We start from the raw sequence: 22,471 nt of genomic DNA on the forward strand, positions 1-22,471 counted from the left end.
CCAGAGGTCCTGAGTTCAATTCCCAGCAACCTCATGGTGACTCATAACCATCTATAATTGATCTGCTGCCCCCTTCTGGCATGCAAGTGTACATGCAGGTAGAGCACTTGCATACAATAAGTAAATAAATAAATCTTAAAAAAAAAAAAAAAGATTCTTGGGCTGGAGAGATGGCTCAGCAGTTAAGAGCATTGGCTGCTCTTAACTGGTTCAAATCCTAGCACCCACATGACAGCTCACAACTCTCTGGTCTGTACCTCAAATTCCAGTGGCTCCGACTCCCTCACACATATATATGTGTGCTGAACACCAAAATGTACATAAAAATAAATTCAAATTCTTTCTGAATTATGGGTGTCCATGTAGGTATGTGCACATAAGGGGATGTGCCTTCGGCATGGGATCACTGGTGCTAGAGTTTTTCATGATAGCTGCCGCTGGCTAATATATATTCTGGGAATTGCAAGCATTCTCCACCATCGAGCCATCTCCCTAGCTCAAGAAACTCTTAATGGTCTTTGGCAGCTTTTGTTTTCCCCAAACTTGGCAACAGCATATGGGAACAGAAAGTGGGTCATCTGTAGAGTGTTAACAGCCCTATGTAGGCCTTGGGACGTTGAGTCTGTGTTTGAGATTTTATGTGGAAGACACACACACACACACACACACACACACACACACACACACACGTATCAGTATATGGCCATCCTAAGTGCTATAAAGTAATATCTTCTGGTTTTGTTTGTATTTTCCTATGCAATGTTGAGCATTCCAAAACTGAGCATGTTTTCATACTCACATGGTCATTTGTATTCCTTCTTTGGTGAAATGTCTATGCAATCCTAGCTGTTTTTAGTCCAGCTGTTTTCTGCTACTGAGTTGTAGGAAGTAGGGATTCCTCAGTCTTTGGCTGCAGCTGGCATCACAGCTTACAGGCAGGTCTAGGTTAACAGGATCCTAGCCCTTAACAGCAATGAATGTGAGGGCTTTTGTGTAGGCCTAGAAGTCAAGACTCCTTAGCCTGTGAATTATAAATATATTAGCGCACATGGACCAGGTTCTCACACTGAGACTTTTAATTACTCCAATTCTGGTGATCAAGGCCCGCGGTTTCTCCTGGCTCTCTACCCTCCCCCAGCTCTTCACCTGACAAAAGCAATTTAAGAGAGGAAGAGTTTGTTTGGTTTATAATCCAAGGTATCAAGTCAAGGAGACAGGAGCTTGAAGCAGCTAGTCGAATTATATCCACAACCAGGAAGCAGAGAGCTCAGTTTAATCCATTTTATAGTCTAGAATCCCCAAGTAGGGATTGGTCCTGTCCACAGTTGTCTTCCCACATCAGTTAAAATATCACAGACCTCACAGACTAACCTTAATCTGGTTAGTTCCTCACAGATGTGCCTGCAGGCCTTTCTCATGGGCAATCTAGATCTTGTTAAATTGATAATCAACACTATCCCTCCCTCCCTCCGCTGTTCTTTCTCTTTCTTTTTCAGATAAGGTCCCACATAGATCAAGATGACCTCAGACTTACTATGCAGTTGATGTAGTTGGGGATTCTTAAATTGACCAACCTACCTCCAAGTGCTGGGGTTATAAACATGTGCCACTAAGCCTAGTTTTATATGACGCTGATTAAACCCAGGGCTTCACTCGTGTTAGTCAAAGATTTTGGCAACTGAACTATACATCCCCAACCCCTGCTTCCTCTCTTTCTTCCTTAGGAGGTCTGTTCAGCCTGCATTACAGAAAATAGGTTGAAAATGACCACTCAAGAGAAACATTTTCTTGATCATATTACAGTCCTGAGAGGCAGAGCAGTCTTCCAATTGATGTACTAAGTGAGCCAGTCCAGCCTGCTTAGCTAGACAAAGATGTTTGGACCAGTCATAGCCACGGAAGCTGTGTTGAGCTCATTTACTACCTTGTGTTTTTAGTACTAATTCACAGCCATGGGGGTTTGTGTTTGCACCAATTAAAGCCTTGCATTTTTTAGCATCAGTCACAGTATTCTTTTGCTAGACGGCTGGGAAAGTGCTTCATCTCCAGCCACCTAAAGGTCATGGGGCTGGTGACAGCAATTTCTTGTAAATTGTTTTAAACAGCCCTGCCTGAGGTCTTGTTTTTAGGAGCATGGCAATCATCTATAAACATTGTGTATGGTTTTGAGAATATTTTTTGAGATTATAATCACATTTCTTCCTTCCCTTTTCTCCCTGCAAACCCTGCTATATATCCCTCTTTACTCTTTCAGACTCATGGCCTCTCTTTTCAGTTTATATTTAAGGAATATGAAAAAAGCTGGTGCTGCCATATGGGTAGTCTGACAGCTGTTTGACTGATAGTCTTTTTGCTCAAGACAGCCAGGTAGACTCCAACAGACCTTGAACATTCCTAGATACTCATAAAGATGTTTAGGCTGTTATTTGGAATACTGACATAAGCCTTGGCTCTAAGCTAAATTTTTTAAACTGTAAGGTCAAACAAGGAGTGAAACCTTATAACTGTCAGGGAAGTAGCTTTTTTGGGATTTTTGGTTTGTTTTTGTTTCTCTGTGTAGGTTTGGTTGTCCTAGACTTGCTTTGTAGAACAGGCTGGCCTTGAACTCACAGCAATCTGTCTGTCTCTGTCCTACAGTGCCTGAGTATGCAGATGAAACCTTACAAAGCCCCTGCCCTGGCCAATGGTACAGAGCCAGAAAAACCTTGCCTCAGAGACCCTAGACATGTTCCCAAGGCCATAAATAGCCCCTTTCACCCAATAAACTAAACCAGTTCTCTGAAGCTGTTCACCTACAGTACTTGTCTCCGATTGAGGGCCTGCACTACACTCACTGTGCCTGGCTACCCCAGTAGGAAGTGGACTAAGGGCAGCAACTGGAGGACCGAAGAGGATGTCAGATCCTTTGGAACTGTTGTCTCAGACTGTTGTCAGTTGCTATATAGGTGCTGGGAACTGAACCCAAGTCCTCTGCAAGAGCTAACTGCTACACCATCTCCAGTCCCTTGTTTTTTTGAGGTAGAGTCTTATTATGCATTCCAAAATGGCCTAAAACCCCAAATGCTGGGATTACAAGTGCGTACTATCATGTACAGCTTACTAGGACATTACTGAAAATGATCTGCTAGAAAAAGTTTTGATGGTGCAATTAAACTGAAACTATTGAGTTTAAATGTGAACAACTGATTCGTTTTGTTGACTATGAACAGATGTGCCATTTCAACTGTATGAATTGCAACTCTAAGGACATTCACTGTCTTTTATTTTGTTCAAGAGTCACATGAAATTTGAGTAGCCAAAATACATTTCAACAAAAATATGTATGTATACTTATAAACAATGAAACAGCACCAGGGACCTGTACAAAATTTCATCAGTTTTTATGCAAGCTGCTTAAGTATATAAGTAACACTTGATCTATTTTCAATGCACACAACTGATGAAAACTACTCCCAACTGTTCATTAGATACCAGACGTGCTTCTCTGGAGATACTTCACACACTCAAACCAATCAAGTCTGTATTTTGAGTATCAGGCTGAGCTGCTGATTAAGATGAAACCTTCAGGTAACACTGAAGAAGTGATGCACTTTGTCCTCAGGTTGGCATTGTGCTTCCTCAGACTTAGGCTGTCTACACAGAACTATCTTCCATCACCAGGAGATGAGCTCTATCAAGATGGCTCATCAGCTAAATCACGCTGGTCAAAATACCTAGAAAAATAGGAAATCAGCGTATGCATACATATTAAGTACAACACTGCCTATAGCAGGAAAAGAGCACAACAGCTCAATAGATAATAAACTACAGCACATCTGACCAAAAACAAAACACCCATTTCACATAAAAAAAGGGGTGGGGTAGGGAGGGAAGGGGACATTGAGTTCTTCAGTAAAGCTGCCCAGGTTTGGATCCTATCTACCACACACTATCCCTGTGATGTAGGAAAGTTACTCCACATCTTTTTGCCAGTTTCCTCATCTTTAAACCGATGATATAGGATTAAATGAGTTCCTATTATGACACACTAAGAAAAATACTTGGTATAAAGTACCTAGTAAAATTAAATATAATAAACAGCATAGTTAGTATAGATCAAGAAACTAGAGGTTGAGTATGTGTGTATTTTCAAAAGGTTATCTTGTTTAGGTGAAGGAATGACTTCAGTGTATTAAGCATATTATGTAGCTCTAGAAAGGTGCTAGCAAAAACAAGACAAACAAACAAAAACTAACACAAACCCCAATAACAAACCACTACTCAATGAGTAAAACATGTCCAGGAAGAGACCTAAAACAATGTGTGCCTTTTGTTTAGATTTAGAATGCATTTCAAATCAACTCAGGTAGAACTCTGATACAAGGAATGGTGATACAGCTTAGATGGTAGACCCCTTGCCTGACATGGACAAGGTCCTGGATTCCACCCCCAGTAACGATTTAAAAAAAAAAAAAAAAAAAAGGGAAAAAAAAAAAAAAAACAAAAAAAAAAAAAACAAAAACAGCTAAAAATAAAAAAAAAAAAAAAAAAAACCAAAAAAACAAAAAACAAAACAAAACATTAAACATGGTCTACCTTTTACTGATAACAATCAGGAAATCAGATTTCTTTCTTTCCTTTCTTCTCCCAAACCCCCTTTGTTTTTTTGAGATAGGGTTTCTCTGTTAGCCATGGTTGTCCTGGACAAGGCTGGCCTCAACTCTCAAGAGATCACCTGCCTCTGCCTCTCCAAATGTTGGGATTAAAGGTGTGTGCCACCATTCCCTGCCAGATTTCTTAATTTACCTGCTAACTAAGCAGATGAGCAAATTCAATGCAGGAACTCTTTCGTCGTCTTTACTGCCCTGAAAAAACAGAAAAAGAGTAGCCTTTTCCTTTTCAATGTTCTCATAATGAATTTCCTTTTAAGATAAAAAATGTGAAACTTTTATTAGATGACTCTCATCATCACATTGAAATAACCCACCAAGGTGCTGGTGTTTTGACTTACGCCTTAGAACCAGAGACTGGGAGGCAGGTGGATCTCTGTGAGTTTAAGGTCAGCCTTGTCCCCAAATGAGCAGACAGACAGAAGAAAACATTAGGATATTTATATTTTTTACTCTATCTATCTATCTATCTATCTATCTATCTATCTATCTATCTATCCATCCAACCACAAGACAAGGTCTCACTGTTTACCTGGCTGGACTGGAACTCACTATGTAGACTGGAATGACCTAATAGAGATCTGCCTGCTTTACCTATTGAGTGCTGCTTTACCACCATACCCAGCCATCTTTTATTTATAAAATGAAAATATAAACACCTCATTTTCCTTGTTCCTGAATTTCCTCCCTCCAATCCTTTCCATGTAACCCCATCTAGCTCTCTCTCAAATTCATGTCTTTTTTCTTAATTGTTGTTTTACAACCCCTTCCCAAACACTCAAATATATAATCTGCTCATTCCATATGCTGTTACTTGTATGTAGATAATTTCAGTGTACATACTTTCCAGGGGATCAAATTCAGGTTGTCAACCCAAGATCATTATTTAAAGAAAGATACTGTTGAGAAGGATTGGTAGTTATTGCTGTTTACAAGGGTTCTAGTTTTATGAGTACTACAACAGGGGCATGACATAGTGTGACACCTTCCTTCCGAACATCAGGCAGGAATAGCTCCTGACATACTCCCATTAGGTGATCCTCCCTAGTATATTATGATGTAGTTGGAAGGTAGAACAGATGGAGCCTTGGACTTTATGCTCCCAAAACCAAGCTAAAGTAACTGTCTTTGTAGGTGGGATAGAGTGCTTGCGCAGCATATTCAAGGTCCTGATTCACTTCCTCCATGCTTATGAATAGGAGCGTGAGATATTCTGTTACAAAACATAAAACAGACAATGACAAAGATGAAAAGTCTTAAGCATCAGAACCAATGACTAGGATCTAGTCCCAGTAGATCCTATCCAGTCCTTCAATCTTCCTTTACCTGAGGAAAAAAAAATGTACTTCCCCCACCCCATTAATGTTATTTTTGAGTCAAGGTCTTACTATGTAGTCTTGGCTGGCCTTACAGAGATGTCTCAGCCTTTAAACTGTTGGAATTAAAGGTGCACACCACCATGCTTGGCCTCCCTCAGCCTTATTTTTCAAGAGGGTCTTTTATATAACCCAGGCTGGACTTGAACTGCAATCTGCAATACTTTTCTTTTGCTCTCCTAGATGTTGGATTATAGCCTTGTGCCAGCGTAACTGATTTTATGTTATTTACTGTACTATATTTGAGACTTTTTTCTTTCTGTGACCTCTTTAATCTCAACTAATAATATAGTCATATTTTCTATTTCACATATCACTGGAATCCTCTTTTTCACCATCTATATGAATAGAGAGTTAAGAATCTGAAATAGTACAGTATAACTCACCACTAGGAGCCTCACTTCAGAACATCTTCTTGCAAGCTGCCGAATCAGTGAGTGAGCCTCAGGTAATAAAGGCTTTTCAAGACAAGCCAACAAAGCATAAAACCATCTTCCCTAGGTAAAAGTTTAAGAAGCAATAAGTAGACAAATAATGAAATGCCCATTTTCTAAATGCCCAATGCTGTTACCTGCTTTCATGTTATGAATGAATTGAGGAATGTGTGGACAGGCAAATACTGGCTCTCCTAACCACAGATGTAGGCCACTAGATACTTCAAAATATTTCCCGATTTCCAGCAAATTCATTTCTGATATTTGTACTACAGTTGAGTCCTTCTGACCCATTTTTATTTTTTATTTTGGAGACAAGGTCTGTGTAGCCCTGGCTGGCCTAGAATTCACAGAAATCAACTTGCTTCTTCCTCACTAATGCTGAGATTAAAAAGGTGCACATCATGCCTTGTCCCGAGGTTCTCAATTATAAGCAAAAGTCTTTTTTTGTTTTTTTGACAGAGTCTCAATATGTATCTCTTGCTGGCCTCCAGCTCAGAGAGATGTTTGTCTCTGCTTCTATAGTACTGTCAATTAAAGTACCTATAAATTAAAGGTTTATAAAGAGCATAAACAAAACTCTTAATTGCTAGGTCTGGTGAGCCTGTAGTGCTAGTCACTTGGCGGCGGGTGGGGTGGGGTTATTGAGACAGGAGAATTACAAGTTCAAGGCCAGCCAGACCAACTTAAGAAGATCATGTCTCAAAATGAAACAGAAAAATGAGGGCTGAAGGTAGAGCTCACTGTAAAGACTTGCCTAGTCTTTATATATATATGCATATAAGCTTTATATATATAAAGCTGAGGTTCAATCTTCAGTGCTACTCAAAACAAAATCTTAAGATGTATATAAAAATTGTTGTCTTCATAGACAGTAGTGCAAACCATTTTAATATTAAAGCTTGTTCCCTGGACCCACACAAAGGAACTATATATACTGCAAACAGAATAGCAGTCTGGGTCCTCTCTGCTCAACCCTCATGACATTAGCAGTTGTGCTTGCTTCATGACTCCCTTCTATCAAGACGCTCTGCCTCACTGAAGTCAGAAACAATGGAGCCAGGCAGCAGGGGAATGAGAATCCTAAGACCGTGAGCTCAAATGAATACCCCTTTCCTTAAAGAACCACAATGCTTTGGGGTTTTATGTAGCTATACTCTTGAAAAGGTATTTTGATAATAAATAAAATAACAGTTTACATAGAAAAAAAATTAAGTATTAAGGAAATTAAAAAACCCTATCTTCAGTCTTGTCATCCATATAAAATTTCTGATTTTTGAAATGTTTGTAATTCAGGCTGTTACAATATATAGAATGATTAAAACTATGTGAAAGACAGGTTTGACCCTAGAAAAAAATTAGCACCAGTGATTTTAATGTGTACTATTTCATGAAAAAAATATGTGCTAAAAATTTGTTCTTTATTGAGACAGGGCCTATTTTGTATTCCTAGCTGTCCTCAGATTTGCTATGTAGCCCAGGCAGGCCTTGAACTCACAAGTTATCAGCCTGCCTCTGCCTACTCAGTACTAGAATTATAGGTATACCCTATACCTGAGGATTTAAAAGAGTGACTCTCAGAGAAGACCACATCCAGGTTCCTGGTATGCCTCAATTTTCTTTACAGTTTTTTCTCTTAATTCCTGTGCTTACACTTTGTATTAAAATATTTTTAAGACTGGCGTGGTGGCACATATCTGTAATCCCAGCACTCTGGGAGGCAGAGGCAGATGGATCTCTGTGAGTTTGGGGCCAGCTTGGTCTACAAAGTGAGTCCAGGACAGCCAAGGCTACCCAGAGAAACCTTGTCTTTAAAAAATGAAACAAAACAAAAAACCAAAAAACACTTTATTAAACTCCAACTCTACTTCATTTAAAAAAAAAAAAAAAGGCTTTAAAGAATGAAAAAGTTCCAAGTGAAGGTCTTGTGATAAAGTGTGAGCAATACCTTTGATGGACCGTATAACTGTAAAACATCTACTAAACCCAATTGTATTTTAACTTTATTACCTGCAAAATGGGGCTGATAGCTCATAAATTCTGAAAGAGTTAATGAAGAATTGTAGAAATAGTGCATGCAATGTAGTACTTGCTCCTATTGTTTGCATCTTGTTTGTACTTTTGAGACAAGGTCTTATTCTGTAGTATAGGTTGACCTACAATTCACTATGTAGCCGAGGCTCCTCTCAAATGCCTATATCCGTCTCCCAATACTCTATTTTACAGGTAGGTGTCATTGAACTCCCACACCTATAACTTCTCAATGAGGAAAACATACTGATTTATCTTATGGTATTAGGTCTTTATAAACAAGATTTGAATTTTAAAAGTAGAAAACATGAACACATATATATTGTATACATATGTAAGTATAAAAACTGCAGTCACATAAGTAAAAAGAACTTTGCCTGCATAATGAAAAGAAAAAAGATGCAATACTACCAATTCTGGAGTAAAATCCCTTTCTCCAAACCAATTACTCAGATATTCCAAGACACTAGTAATTGTTGCCTAAAAGGAAAAAAAAAGAGAGAGAGATGGAGTAAGGACAAGAAAGAGTGACTTTAGAGATAAAACGATGACAAGTTCTACATGAGTTACATTAATTGTTGTTAAAAGCAACTATCAGGGTTAATATGGCTGTGTTCGGTAGGCTTCCAAAGATCACTGTGAGTAATGGGTACTTTCATTGGATGGGTCACACCTAGCAATTGGCTTTTTGTTTTGTTTCTTGTAACAGAGTCTCAATATGTAGCTCTGGCTAGCCTGGATGTGGAGCAGGCTGGCCTTGAACTTGTGGCCATCCTCCTGCCTCTGCCCTGAGTGCTACCACTAACAGCATGAGTGCACATGCCTGGCTAGAAAGTCTTTTAAGAGAAATACTTTTTAAGAGATACTCTAAAGCATCAACTTAGGCTTTAAATCTCAGGCTTAAAAACTAGTTTGTAACTAATAAAAAGTTTCAAATATTCCTACAAAAGAACCTTCAGTTTACTTACCAATTCAAATTAAGCTGAAAATCAAATCTAAAGAGAAACAAACTTAGCTAGAGGAGGATATTTTAAAGATACACAGATGAAATTATCAACACTTGAGCATATTCTCTTACTTAAATGTAATCGGGTACTAAAACAAAAACAAAAACCCGGGCAGGTAAGATGACTCAGAGGTTAAGAGCATTGGCTGTTTTTCCAAAGGTCCTGAGTTCAATTCCCAGCAACCACATGGTGGCTCATAATCAACCATCTATAATGAGATCTGGTGCCCAATCCTGGTCTGCAGGCACAAATGCAGACAGTATACAGTATAAATAACAAATAAAAAAATAACAACAAAACCCAAGTAATAGACTTAAGCTATAACTACTAGCTTCTTTCCTTTCCTTTTTCCAGAGCCCAGGCTGTCCTGGAGCTCAATATGTAGATTAAGCTGGCTTCAAAGCCACAGAGCACCACCTGCTTCTGCCTCTTGAGTGCTGGGATTAAAGACATGCTCTGACTAGTTTCATTTACTTGGCAATAAAAAGTTTCTATTCCTAAAAGACTAAAGAATGAAAACTTACTTGTTTTCCCCCCTTTGGTCCAATAAATGATCTATTTCAATCTTCATAGACTGTGCTGAGGTGGGCCCTTTATAACTAGAACCTATTAAATTTTGGATGTGGAATGAATACTTATAACTGAAATGAACACAAATGGGTACTTTCGCACCATGTAAGGAATGCTCCACCTGTCATGGATCCTTTTACTTAATGACATTGTTTCCTCAGCTATAAAACACAGCTATTAACTTGAATTTTTCACACTGAAATGTAATCAGAATCACTGTAGGGCCTAGAACAAGACCCTGCATACTGTAAATACTGAGTAAATAGACTCAAACCCTTTCATATAGACTGCAAGCCAAAGACTGTATTATTATTTGATGACATTTACCTGATTCATTCTGCTTACAATACTGAGCAAGGGAGGAAAGCCAATCTGAAAGAAAAGAGAGAGAGAGTGAGATTTACTAAATGACAACACAAGTCAGGCTTGTTGTCATTTTTTTCTGTTCAAACTGGTAAATTTTTTGCCAAACAAAAGGCAGGAAATTCCAAGGGCTGGATATTTAGCTCTGTGATAGAGCACTTGGAGAGAGTGTTTTAGACACTGAGCTTAAGTCTCACTACTGGGAAAGGAAAACAAACAAACAAATGAGCAGAGAAAAAGTGAGATGGCTCAGCAGAGAAGGGTAGATATTTGCTGGCCTTGAGGAGGTTCCCAGTTCAGTTTCCAGCGCCCATGTCAAGTGGCTCTCAATCACCTGAAACACCAGTTCCAGATCTGGATGCCCCACTGGGCACCAGGTGCGACACATGCACACACTTTCTCTCTTTCTCACACATATAAAAAAATTTAAGAGCATTAAGTGATCCTTTTGCCTCAGTTTCACAAGTACTGAGTGCCAAGATTACAAATGTGTACTACTTTAACTGAAATGTCAAAGTATACAATTTAAAAAACATAACAATACTACTTGAAAACATTAACTTTTTTTGTTTGAGACAGTCTTATATATTTTATAGTAACAAGCCAAATTAATAACAGTCCTACAAGGAGTGAGGTTAGGTATATTCTATAAAAAGTTTATATTTCTTTTTTGTGAAATCTCTATGTCTTTTTTCTTTCCCTTTTTTTTCCCAAGTGAGTTTTGGAGCTCTTTAAATTTTGAGAACGAGGTTTTTGTTTTTGCTGTACTTGAGATTGAACATGTGCCATGTGGCCTTGGTTGGGAAGTAGTTTTAAAGCAGGAAAATCAAAAATATAGTACTGCAAAGCAAACAAGTTATTTGTTAAATAGAACAACATGGAGAGTCTGGGGATTTTTGGCACACACCTTTAATCCCAGTACTCATAAGGCTGACACAGACAGATCTCTCTAAGTTCCAGGCTAGCCAGGGCTACATAGTTAGACCCTACCTCAAAAAACATAAAACAAGCAAACTACATATATATGCTGTAATGCAAATGTATACAGTGGGTCTCAACATTTTAAAAATGTGTATATTTATTTTTCTTGTGTGTATGTGGTTGGGCAAACATGTGCCATGGTGTGTGTGTTTAGATGGGAGGACAATCTTTAGGCGTTGACTTTTTCCATCTATCATGTGGGTTCTGGGGATTGAACTCAAGTTATAAGTCTTGATGGCAAACACCTTTACCCACTGAGCCATCTGCTGGTCCTCACAATGGGTTTTATGGGAACACCTTCAAAATTAGAGGCAGGTTAATTGTGAAGAACAAGTTAGCCACAAAATTTATGATTGCAGCCATGTACATAGTTTGGATAGGATATCATGAGGGTTATGAGGTTGAGGTCATCCTGGGTTACACAGTGATTTTCAGGCCAGCCTGGGCAAGACTCTCCACAAAGTCATGAAAACCTTAAAGATACTCTCAATATTTCATCTGAAGTATAAGTTTATTAATCACTTAAAAAAATTCCTAATTAGTCCAGGCATGGTGGTACATGCCTTTACTCCCAGCACTCAGGAGACAGGCAGGAGGATCACTGTGGGTTTGAGAAAGCCGTCTACACAGGAGTTCCAGGTGAGCCAGGGCTACACAGTGAGTCTTTCCCTATTGAAAAAACAGTAAGCCAATAAAACACAAAACAAACAAGAGTTTTCTAATTAGTTTTCCTTTGTTTTTGACTACTTTGTTTGTTTGTTTGTTTTTCGAGACAGGGTTTTTCTGTGTGGTCTTGGCTGTTCTGGCCTGCTTTGTAGACCAGGCTGGCCTTGAACTCAGGCCTGCCTTTGATACTGGAGTGCTGGGATTACAGGTGTGTGCCAAACGTGCAGCTGCTTTTGACTACTTATAACTTAATATTTAATCCATCCCAATCATTAAAAAAAAAACAAACATAAAAAACCCCAAAGCAATTCTTGAGACATTCACACCTGTGTTTTAGGATGTGTATTTCTGAGTGCTCCTTTCTCTATTAGCCTTTGTGCTTTGAATCCATATAAAAATGTCTGCATTAATTTCTAACTCTGCTTCATAGAAAACCAAATCAAATCAAAGCACAGAAAGCCCTGAATCCAAGGTAGACAGGACAACATATAGTCTTAGCTACTCAAGTGACTCCAGCAGGAAGAAGTCAAGGCCAGCGCAGGCTATCAGACCCCGTCCGAAAATAAACAAAACAAAAAAACCCCTCTAATATCTTTTAACTCATAATAACTAACACATAAGAGATACAAGCCCAGTAAATTATTTCAGAAATGGAACTGACATTTTCTAATTTAAACAGGTCATGAACTAAGTGAGAGGTTGGTAACTATTTTCTTTTTTTAAAGATTTATTTATTTTATGTTTATAATTTACTTTATGTTTATTTATAAATTTATTTATTTATTTATTTATTTTGAGTGTTCTTTCTGCAGAAAAAGGAATCAGTTCACATTATAGGTGGTTGTGAGCCACCATGTGGTCACCAGGAATTAAACTCATGACCTTTGGAAAAGCAGAGAGTGCTCTTAACCACTGAGCCACCTCTCCAGGCCCGGTAACTATTTTTTTATACAGCATCAGACAGTATTAATTTTTGCCAGCCACATATTGTCACATGTGCCTTAGTCATACTTGACCACGCTGTTTTCAAATCACAGAGATCACCTGCGTCCATCTCCCAAGTGCTGGTTTTCAACAACCAATGTAAAAAGAACAAGCGACTTGTAGTATGAGGTGTACACAAACAGGTTGTGGTCTGGATTTGGCAGAAGCTGTAAACAGATAATTCAAAAACAGTAATTGATGTCTGCACCTCTGTCATTTCCTGTGTTTATCCACATCATCACCTACTTGAACATAATCAATCCCAGGACTTTCGTTTGTAGATGGTCCAACTGTCCCTTCAGCACATAGCCTTTCACCCAGACAAAATTTTTTCCAGCCTTCTTCATCTTCAGATTTTGGCTGAAAGAAAAACAAAACAAAACAAAACAAAACAACTTATTTTTATATTGAACAGTGAAAAAAGTGTGAGGCAAAAGATGTCACTGAAGGGTACTTCAAATGCAATAAATAAACAAATAAAAATTTTGGTGCATTTTCTTAAAAAAAAAGTGAGGGCTCGGAGCTGGAGAGATGGTTCAGTGGTTAAGAGCACTGTCTGCTCTTCCAGAGGTCCTGAGTTCAATTCCTGGCAACCACATGGTGACTCACAACAGTCTACAATGTGATCTGGTACCATCTTCTGGTGTGCAGGTGTAGATGCAGATAGGAGACTTATGTACATTAAATAAATTAAGTCTTAAAAAAAAAAAGTGAAGGCTCTTTACATCCTGACTACCCCAACACAAAGACATGGTGCTGGCTAAGGATATAATTGTGTATGCACGCCATATTGCTATAATGAGGCTGTAACTGCAGGACTGTAGGCTGTGACTGCCTTTGAGACATGACCTTTAAAACTATAAGAGTGAACTCTAATCCAACTTGATGGCCTCTTTTCCAAAATCAGAAGGCATTTCCATTATTCAGTTGTGTGTGCACACATCAGAGAACAACTTGAAGGAGTTGGTTTTTGCCTTCCAGCATGTGTGTCCTGAGGATCAAACTCAGGTCATCAGGGTTGCAGGCAATCAACTTCCCAGACTAAGCCATCTCACCAGACCCTGACTGCTCTATTTATAAGGGAAATTTGGATCATAGAGAATACATGTTCTTCCCTTTCAGAAGATAAATAGCTCTCATAATTTTCTTAGATTTGTGATTCCCTTACAAGGTTTAGGAATATTGCCTAAAACGATGTGTTCATCTCTTCCCCAAGTACAATCTTTAAATGCTAAAATTTGAGGAGCTTTTAATTAATTATATCTAAACTGATAGAGAGGGCAGTATCCCCCACTATGGATCACTGGCTTCATGTTACTGTGAAGCATATGACATGATTATCTCATCAAGAAATCCTAGTAGGGCTGGAGAGATGGCTCAGAGGTTAAGCACTGGCTATTCTTCCAAAGGTCCTGAGTTCAATTCCCAGCAACCATATGGTGGCTCACAACCATCTATAATAAGGTCTGGCGCCTTCTTCTGGCATGCAGGCAGGATATTGTATAAATGATAAATAAATAAATCTTTAAAAAAAAAAAAAAGAAATCCTAGTAAGTCCCCTTTCAGTGTTTTTTTAGATACTGAAAATGTATTTATATTTTTTAAAAAAGCAACAGTTTAGAAGAATCCTTAAAAGCCTGAAGAGGTCACACAAGCACCATTAGTCAGCCTAAATGAAAAAATAGAGATGACTACATGGCCTCACTCAATGCCTGCAATCCCAACACTCAGGAGGCAGAGGCTTGAGGATTCTAAATTTACAGCTAGGATGAACCACATAGCAGATTTTAAGAAACTAAGGGCAGCCAGCCTCGTGAGTTCCAGGACAGCTCCACAGAGAAAAGCAGAGCAAGCAAACAAAAATACCCGCCTCCCCAAGACAGGGTCTCTCTGTAGACTAGGCTAGCCTTGAACTCAAATCTGCCTGCCTCTGCCTCCCAAGTGCTGGGATTTAAAGGAATGCATCACCACCACCTAGCTTTGTTTGCCTTTTTGAGACAAGATTAACAAGATTAACCTATTATTATGTGGCTCATGTTGGCCTCAAACTTATGACCTTCTTGCTTCAGCCTCCAGAGTGCTAGGATTATAGGAGAGTGCCACTACTCCTGAGATAGAAGTACTTTTGTAAAGGTGGTGGTGGTCTTAGTGTAAGACAGTAGTTGGACAGTCTTTTATGGCTATTATTAGGCAATAATCCCTAAGAACACTTCCTAACTTCTCAGCTTTATTTAATTATTAGAACTGACTTAACATTAATACTCTTATTTTTATCCTGACAACTTTCACATACCATAAATCTCTCAAGATAAGGTGAATTAAAATACTCATGGGCCAGAGTTGGTAGTGCATGCCTTTAATCCCAGCATTCCAGAGGCAGAAGCAGGCCGATTCCTGTGTCTGAGCTTATCCTGGTCTACATCATGAGTGCTATACCAGCTGGGGTGATACAGCAATATCCTCAAAAGCAAAAACAAAACAAAATAAAAACCAAACATGAACTGGCTCAGGCTACTACTATAACAAACTGATATACTTACATATTGGTATATGACGGAAAATCAAAATAATACGGACTAAGCAATTAATTCTTTAAAGGCTAGATTATGGATTATTTCAAACAGGCATACACACTGTACAATGTAAGCCAAGAAACTCACATACCATCGTCACATTACTATCTAACTGCTGTGATTTCCAGTGATTCCTATGCTTGTTCACGCTCTAAAGGAAGAAAAAAAATAATGATCTTCAGAGAATGAAAGATTAAAAAGAAATGCTTTTATACAAAACGCTAAACATCTCCAAATTTAGAAAATACATACTAATAGACCTAAAGATTAGAACATTTGGTAACTGATTCATAAATACTTGTGTATTTATAATTTTTCCAATTACAGTCTAAGAACAGAAATACACCTGAGGGAGTTTAATTTGATTATAAGGAAAACTTGCCTGCCGAACAGTTGAAAAATGTGCCACTTGTTGCTGCTGCCACTGTAGTGTTGGGAAATAACCTTCAGGGGCAGGCTGGCATCCTGAAAGCTGGAAATGAGTTCACAAATGTCAGAGTCAATGTTAGTGGTGTAACTAGAAGATGAAGAGTAAGTACATTCAGTGAACACGATTACAGAAGAAAATAAAGGCACATTTTAAAAGAGCAGAAAAACAGACCAGTTAATGAAAGAGACCTTTTGCCACTTTACTAAGAAAAATACGAACTTAAGGATTATGGGTGAAGTTTTCTATGAAATCTAAGTACTATGAACCTGAAGGATATAGTTTTTCTTTTCTTTCTTTCTTTCTTTTTTTTCTTTTCTTTTTTTTTTTTTTTTGAGAAAGGGTCTCTCTGTGCAGCATTAGCTGTCTGGAACTTGGTCAGTAGAACAGGCTGGCCTCAAACTCAGAGATCTGCCTGCATCTGCATCCCAAGTGCTGGCTGGGATAACAGGTGTATGCCACCATGGCTGCTGCCTGGCTGAAGGATATTACTTAATTCTATTTTTCTATAATAGTGAAGAGAAACAAAAAAGTGAGATACACCCTAAATGAAGAGTTTGGGGGTAGTCAAAATTTACCGAATAACTTAAAGATACATGACTTGAAGGTCTACTTGTTTTCTTTTACTTCTTTTGGGGATGGGGGAAGGCATTACAACAAACAAGGTGGCTAAATATTCTACACACCCAGCCTTACTTTTACTTTCCAAAATAGCAAACAGTTAACAAATGATCAGTATCGCCTTTTAATAAAGCTCAGCAGGGTAGATTTGAAAAACAAAAAACAAAGTATACATGAAACCATGTGCCATTAAGTAAAGTCTTGTGAAGTTACATAAAACCTTCCGGTACCTGAATTAAAACATCCTAATTATAAACATTAAAGGAATTACTTCAAACATAAACATATTTAAAACCTTCAAAATTGGGCTGGAGACATGGCTCAGAGGTTAAGAACACTGACTGCTTTCCAGAGTTCCTGAGTTCAATTTCCAGCAATCACATGAGTGCTCCCAACCATCTATTATGAGATCTGGTGCCCTCTTCTGGTATGCAGGCACACATGCAGGCAGGACATTGTCTACATAACCAAACCCTGACCTCAGGTTAAATAGAACCTTCCCTGAGAGATTCCCTCCCCCACTTTCTTTTTTTCTTTTTCTGGTAGGGTTTCTCTATGTGCCTTGGCTGTCCTAGAAATCACTATGTAGACTGGGCAGTCTAGCCTTGACCTTACAGAAGTCTGGCAGCCTCTGACTCACTTGTGTTGGCATTAAAACCATGTACTATCATAATTGGCTGAGATTTTTTTCTTTCTTTCTTTTTTCTGGCTGAGATTTTTATTAGAAAGCTTTATTTATTTTATGTGTATGAGTGTTTCCTCTGCACATATGTCTGTGTATCAGGTGCGTGCTTGGTGGCCGAAGAGGTGAAAAGAGAGCATCAAATCCTTTGAAACTAGAGTTTGAGCTGATTGTGGGCTGCTAGGAAGTGAACCTGCATACTCTAGAGGAACATCCAGTAGTTGCTACTTATTGACTGCTGTTTATCTTCTGTGTTGATCAGATGATGGAAATGCTTATCTTTTGTGTCCTTCAGGAGACTGACACTGTACAAGCAGAGTGAACTTTCCTTTTCCTTTGACCAGAGCCTTATATATTCCAGGATAGCACAGAACCTTCTGTGTAGTTGAAAATGATCTGGACTTCCCAACCCCTGTCTCTTACCTGCAAGTGGTAGGATTACACGAGTGCTTACCAACATGCCTGGTCTGTAGGCACCCTTTCTATATTATCCTCTGTTGGGTTCCTAGTGCCCAGCACAACCTAATTGCTTAATAAAGAGTATGCTGGATAAGCAAATGCATAAGGACCAGAGTATGCACAGAAAGGATGGAAAGGTATTAAGACATTTGTGTTTCCAGTCTAAGAAAATGGTATCAGGTCAAATTGAGAAAGTGCACCATGGACCAGTTTGATAATAACTACAAAGGAAATCCCAGATTTTTTAAAAAATTTACTTATAAAGATCAGTATTAGTAAGGAATTGAAGTACTTTTCTTTTGGGGTGGGGGTAGTCAAATGACATACACATCTTTTCAGAGGGTCTCATAATGCAGGCTGGCCTGGAATTATTTCCAGACTGGCCTTCAAATCAAAATGCTCCTGAGTTATCCTCTAAGTGATGTCTAACTTTGTAAGGAGCAATCTAATTACCATATAGACCATAACTGATAATTTCTGTTACAATAGGAAAAAAAAAAAACAAAACAAAACTTTAGTCTTGTGTGTAGTTAGAATATTCTCTGTTTGCTGGGTGTGGTGGTCCATGCCTCTAATCTCAGCACTTGGGAGGCAGAGGAAGGGGATCCCTTGAGAGTTCGTGGCCAGCCTGTTCTACAAAGCGAGTCCAGTACAACCAAGACTATACAGGGAAACCCTGTCTCGAAATCCCCCTTTGCTCCCCTTCCCAATTCCCAGTTGTTTAGTAAAACTCACAGAGACATTCACACTTTGCTTCCTTTTCAACTTCTTTGGGTCAATTTGGGCTACCACAACATCTGGACACTGCGCCGCTTCGATCCTACACGTAAGAAATGCATAAAATTTATTTTTGCACTTTGCTCGCGTGCTGTACAGTAGTGCATTTTACTTCATTATAAATTCGGAAATAAAATTCAGACTCCCAATTAAAGAACTAAACGCCTGACATCTGGAATAAAAGGAAAGAAATTTAAGAGTACACGTCTTAACGTGCAATCGAGTTAAAGAAACTAGTCAACGGTAGGATAGAATATAGGGATCTTAAACTTTCCGGACCTCCCGAGAGATAGACACCCGAACAGAGGAGGGACTCTGTCTCACACAGGGGGTTCAAGCGGGCATCAGGGCTACCCCCAGGGTCACAGGGCAGAGTCACTCACTGCACTCTTCTCAGGTATTCCTGAGGCGTCCTGGGGGGTACCGAGGGATCAAAACCTTCCGTCAAGTCACAGGGGTCCACAGGCAACAACCGTGGCATCAACTCTTCCACCGCAGACTCGGTTGGAACCCACGCCATGGTTTTCAATCCCGCCAATCTCTATTGGCGCCTGCGCCCAGTTAAGCACGGCGCAGGCGCTAAAGCGACCTCCGGCGGCGCTGACTGGCCATTTAAGGGAATATAAGGGGGCGGAGCCGCACAGGAACAAGGCTGCTAGTTGCATCAAGTTTATGGCTCCGTCGGTGGAATGAAGAGCGTGAGCATGGTTCCCGGCAAAAGTGGTTCCTAAAGACTTTCTAGTATAATTTTTTTTTTTTTTTAAACCTAATTCCATTTTATCTTCTCAAACTTGGTAGGGGGCAGGGACTGAAGAGGAACTTTATAATCTTCAATTTTTTTTTCTGAATTGATGAACAGTATTGCTGTAATTACCGTTTTTAGATTCTAAAGTCATCTAAATTTTACAACCCTTTGAAGAGGGTGGTGTGTTTCTGATTTCGCGGGGAACAAAATTGACAGAGAGGATGGATGGAGAGCTTATTTACTTATTTTTACCTCTTCGGATACCATCTTAGTGTGTAGCTCAGGTTATTCTGGATCTCATGAGATTGCTCAAGCTGGCCTCAAAATCCTCCGGCTTCAGCTTCTTGAGTATTGGGATGATAGGTGTGAACCAAAATCCACACCTGGATCATTTCTAGGTTTTTGAGACTATTTCTTCTGTAGGCCCAGAAGGGTCTACAGTTGGCAGTGTAACTTAAACTGGGCTGCCTTTTTTTTTTTTTTTTTTGGACCTTGAGTATTGGAATTGCAGGCACGAGCCGCCACAACCAGCCTAGCGAGATACTTAAAAAAAAAAAAATTAAGATTACTTTTTTACGTTCGCACGTGTGTGGGTGCGTGCATGTCTTAGCAGGTGCGGAGGCGCGAATACAGCTTTCGGGATCAAGCAGGGTCTCTCCTTTCACCTTGAGTGTCCTCGGCAAACGAGTTTACCGGCTGAGCCCTCTCACTGATTCTTGACACACTGACGAAAATTCAAAATTAGGAGAATCCGAGTATTTTTTTCTAGTGAACGCTTTAAGTATTGTTGGCTAGCCCCTTGTTCTCCACTTGAACACACGGATAAAACCTCTCAGAAAAAAAAACCTTGCCAGAGCTTTTTATATATATACCGGAAAACAGAAAAACAGTTACTCAGGCAAACACTAGGCGCGGAAGCCCCACGTGGTGGTTCACGTAAATTTCTCTTCTCGTTGCCAGCAACGTCTCAGTCAGGCATTTTGGCCTTAACTGGACCAGCCGACCACTGCCTCTCCGCCACGGCCCACCGTTTATTACTCCGGTTAAATCCCTTCCGCCATTCGCCCCGCCCGCCTGCCGCCCGCTCGCCCCGCCCCTCGCGCATTGTCCCCTCCTCCTGCCTCCCGCTGGCTGAACCTCTTCCCTGCTCGCCCCACCCTCTTTGTTACTCCTGTTCCACCTCTTCCGCCACTCTTCGCGCCCATTACCTCCCGCGCGCCCCGCCCCTTCCGGGACAGTCCCCGCCCCCGCCCGTCTCGCCCCGCCCCTCCGTTGGTCGCACCTCCCCGCCTCCTCCCCTTTGACGTGGCAGAGGCGGCACCAGCCATGTTGTCCCGGCCGAGGCCCTCCTGGAGGCCGGGGGCGGGGCGGTGCCGCCCCTGATTGCGGTGCCACGGCTGCTCCCGGGCGACGGAGGGGATCGACTTTGCAAGGCGGAGGCTGCGTCCGGCGCGGAGCTCCTGGGAAGGTACTGTGGTAAGGGCTGGTTTGGCAGCCACCTTCTCAGCTCTAGCCGGGTCCGAAGCCGCAGCCGGGAGGCGGGCGGCGGGCCGGAGTCTTAGGACGGCGTTGGCTCTGTCCTGGCTGTGCCCAGCGTAAGCGCGGAGGCGCGCCAGAGCTGTGGCCCAGCGCCGACCCAAGAGCGTTGAGCCTGTCACGGCGACGGAGCGCCTTCATCTCCCATCCTCCTAGTCTAGGTGGAAGGGTGGGAACGGGGTGGAGAACGGCGGTTCGTGCATTTGACCCTGCACCCACCCCTATCTACTGGATGACACGCTTTCAAACCCTGCCCAGGGCCCCTGTGCCATGGGGCCTCTAGGGTCGTTTCTTGACTGCTTAGGAGTGCCCTAGACTTTGAACCCAGGTGACTACATCACCCGTAATTCGGCCCTGGGCCTTATAAAGGTTAAGGAGAAGAGTATCATGTAAAGCTAGTGCCTTGGGCCGTGGTCACTAGTGATCAGCTTTCAGAACTGAGCAATACGGTGCATTCATTCTGTCTCTACAGCTTTACTGTTTGTGGGAAAGGAAAGGGTAATAGTAAATCGATAGGTCGACCAGCTCGGAGATGTTTAATTCATCTTCTCACCTAAACTTCTATCATGTTTTTAACACGACCCCACCTTAAGCCACGGATAACTAAGCGTATTTGCTTAAAGAAACTAATCTTCTTTCTTTTTAGTGTCTTCAGAAGTCCCTCGTTTTTAATTGTTTCATAGACCTATAGTATTATTACTTCAAAATTATCATATAACTGATGTGAAAATTGAAGGCCAGAGAAGTTTTTTGCCCAAGAGCATAACATTTGTTATTCAGTCCATTTCATTGAAAAATGTACAACTGGGGCTGGGAAGATGGCTCAGAAGTTAAGAGCACTGGTTGCTCTTCCAGACAAATGTGCACAAACACGAAGAGTGTCTCACTGCTGGCTTACAGCCATCTGTAACACACACACACACACACACACACACACACACACACACACCCTCACACACCCCCACACCCTCACACACCCCCACACCCTCACACCCCCCCACACCCTCACACCTGGCTTAAAAATCATCTGGAACTCCATCCCTAGGGGGTCCACCTGACTCTTCTGGCTTTTACAGGCACTGTGCACACGTTGTTTACAGACATACATGCAGGCAAAACACCCATTATATAAAAAAATATGAAGTATATATAAATATATATAGAAGAAAATTTACAACCGAAATGCAGAAAGATACAATGGTGACAAATAACTAAGGAACTTAAATTTATTTAAAGTTTGTATGTTTTTCGCTTAGGAATGCATAAGTTTAAAATTGGAGTAGAAAAAAAAACAATACTAGGGAAAGCCTTTTAAGATATAGGAAGAGGGACTGCCTCTGACATAATCTGATTGGCCTGCTCGTTGATCACTTCCCCCTGAGGGGGGAGCAGCCTTACCAGGCCACAGTAGAGGACAATGCAGCCACTTTTGATGAGAACTGATAGACTAAGATCAGAAAGAAGAGGAGACCCTCCCCTATCAGTGGACTTGGGGAGTGGCATACATGCAGAAAGGGGAGGGAGGGTGGGATCGGGAGGGGAGGAGGGAGGGGCTTATGGGGGGATACAAAATGAATAAAGTGTAATTAA

At 40.5% G+C, this 22,471-nt stretch overlaps 2 protein-coding genes across 3 annotated transcripts in view; one reads left to right on the plus strand and one right to left on the minus strand.

Annotated features, from left to right (window-relative positions):
- Positions 1 to 3,245: 3,245 nt before the first annotated feature.
- On the minus strand, positions 3,246 to 19,155 carry Gemin2 (gem nuclear organelle associated protein 2). Of its 2 annotated transcripts, XM_055595522.1 has the most exons (10): positions 18,984 to 19,155; positions 18,559 to 18,643; positions 16,017 to 16,106; positions 15,726 to 15,785; positions 13,308 to 13,421; positions 10,395 to 10,439; positions 8,902 to 8,970; positions 6,412 to 6,522; positions 4,786 to 4,844; positions 3,246 to 3,713 (listed from the first exon to the last, which is right to left on the minus strand). In XM_055595522.1, exons 1-10 carry the CDS (start codon positions 19,118 to 19,120, stop codon positions 3,674 to 3,676), a joined length of 810 nt encoding a protein of 269 aa, XP_055451497.1. In that variant the 5' UTR covers positions 19,121 to 19,155; the 3' UTR covers positions 3,246 to 3,673. The 2 variants fall into 2 exon arrangements, with proteins under 2 accessions (XP_055451497.1, XP_055451498.1); XM_055595523.1 differs by lacking the exon at positions 3,246 to 3,713 and having other exon boundaries at positions 4,789 to 5,862.
- Positions 19,156 to 20,667: 1,512 nt separating this feature from the next.
- Sec23a (SEC23 homolog A, COPII coat complex component) overlaps positions 20,668 to 22,471 on the plus strand; it is a 62,166-nt gene continuing 60,362 nt past the window's right edge. The window contains exon 1 of the mRNA XM_055595419.1: positions 20,668 to 20,813. The gene's annotated coding sequence lies outside the window, so the exon portion shown is untranslated. The remainder of the gene's footprint in view (positions 20,814 to 22,471) is intronic.

Source organism: Psammomys obesus, unplaced genomic scaffold (genome assembly GCF_907164565.1).
Source record: "Psammomys obesus unplaced genomic scaffold, mPsaObe1.curated_primary_1811, whole genome shotgun sequence".
NCBI classification, from domain to species: domain Eukaryota; kingdom Metazoa; phylum Chordata; class Mammalia; order Rodentia; family Muridae; genus Psammomys; species Psammomys obesus.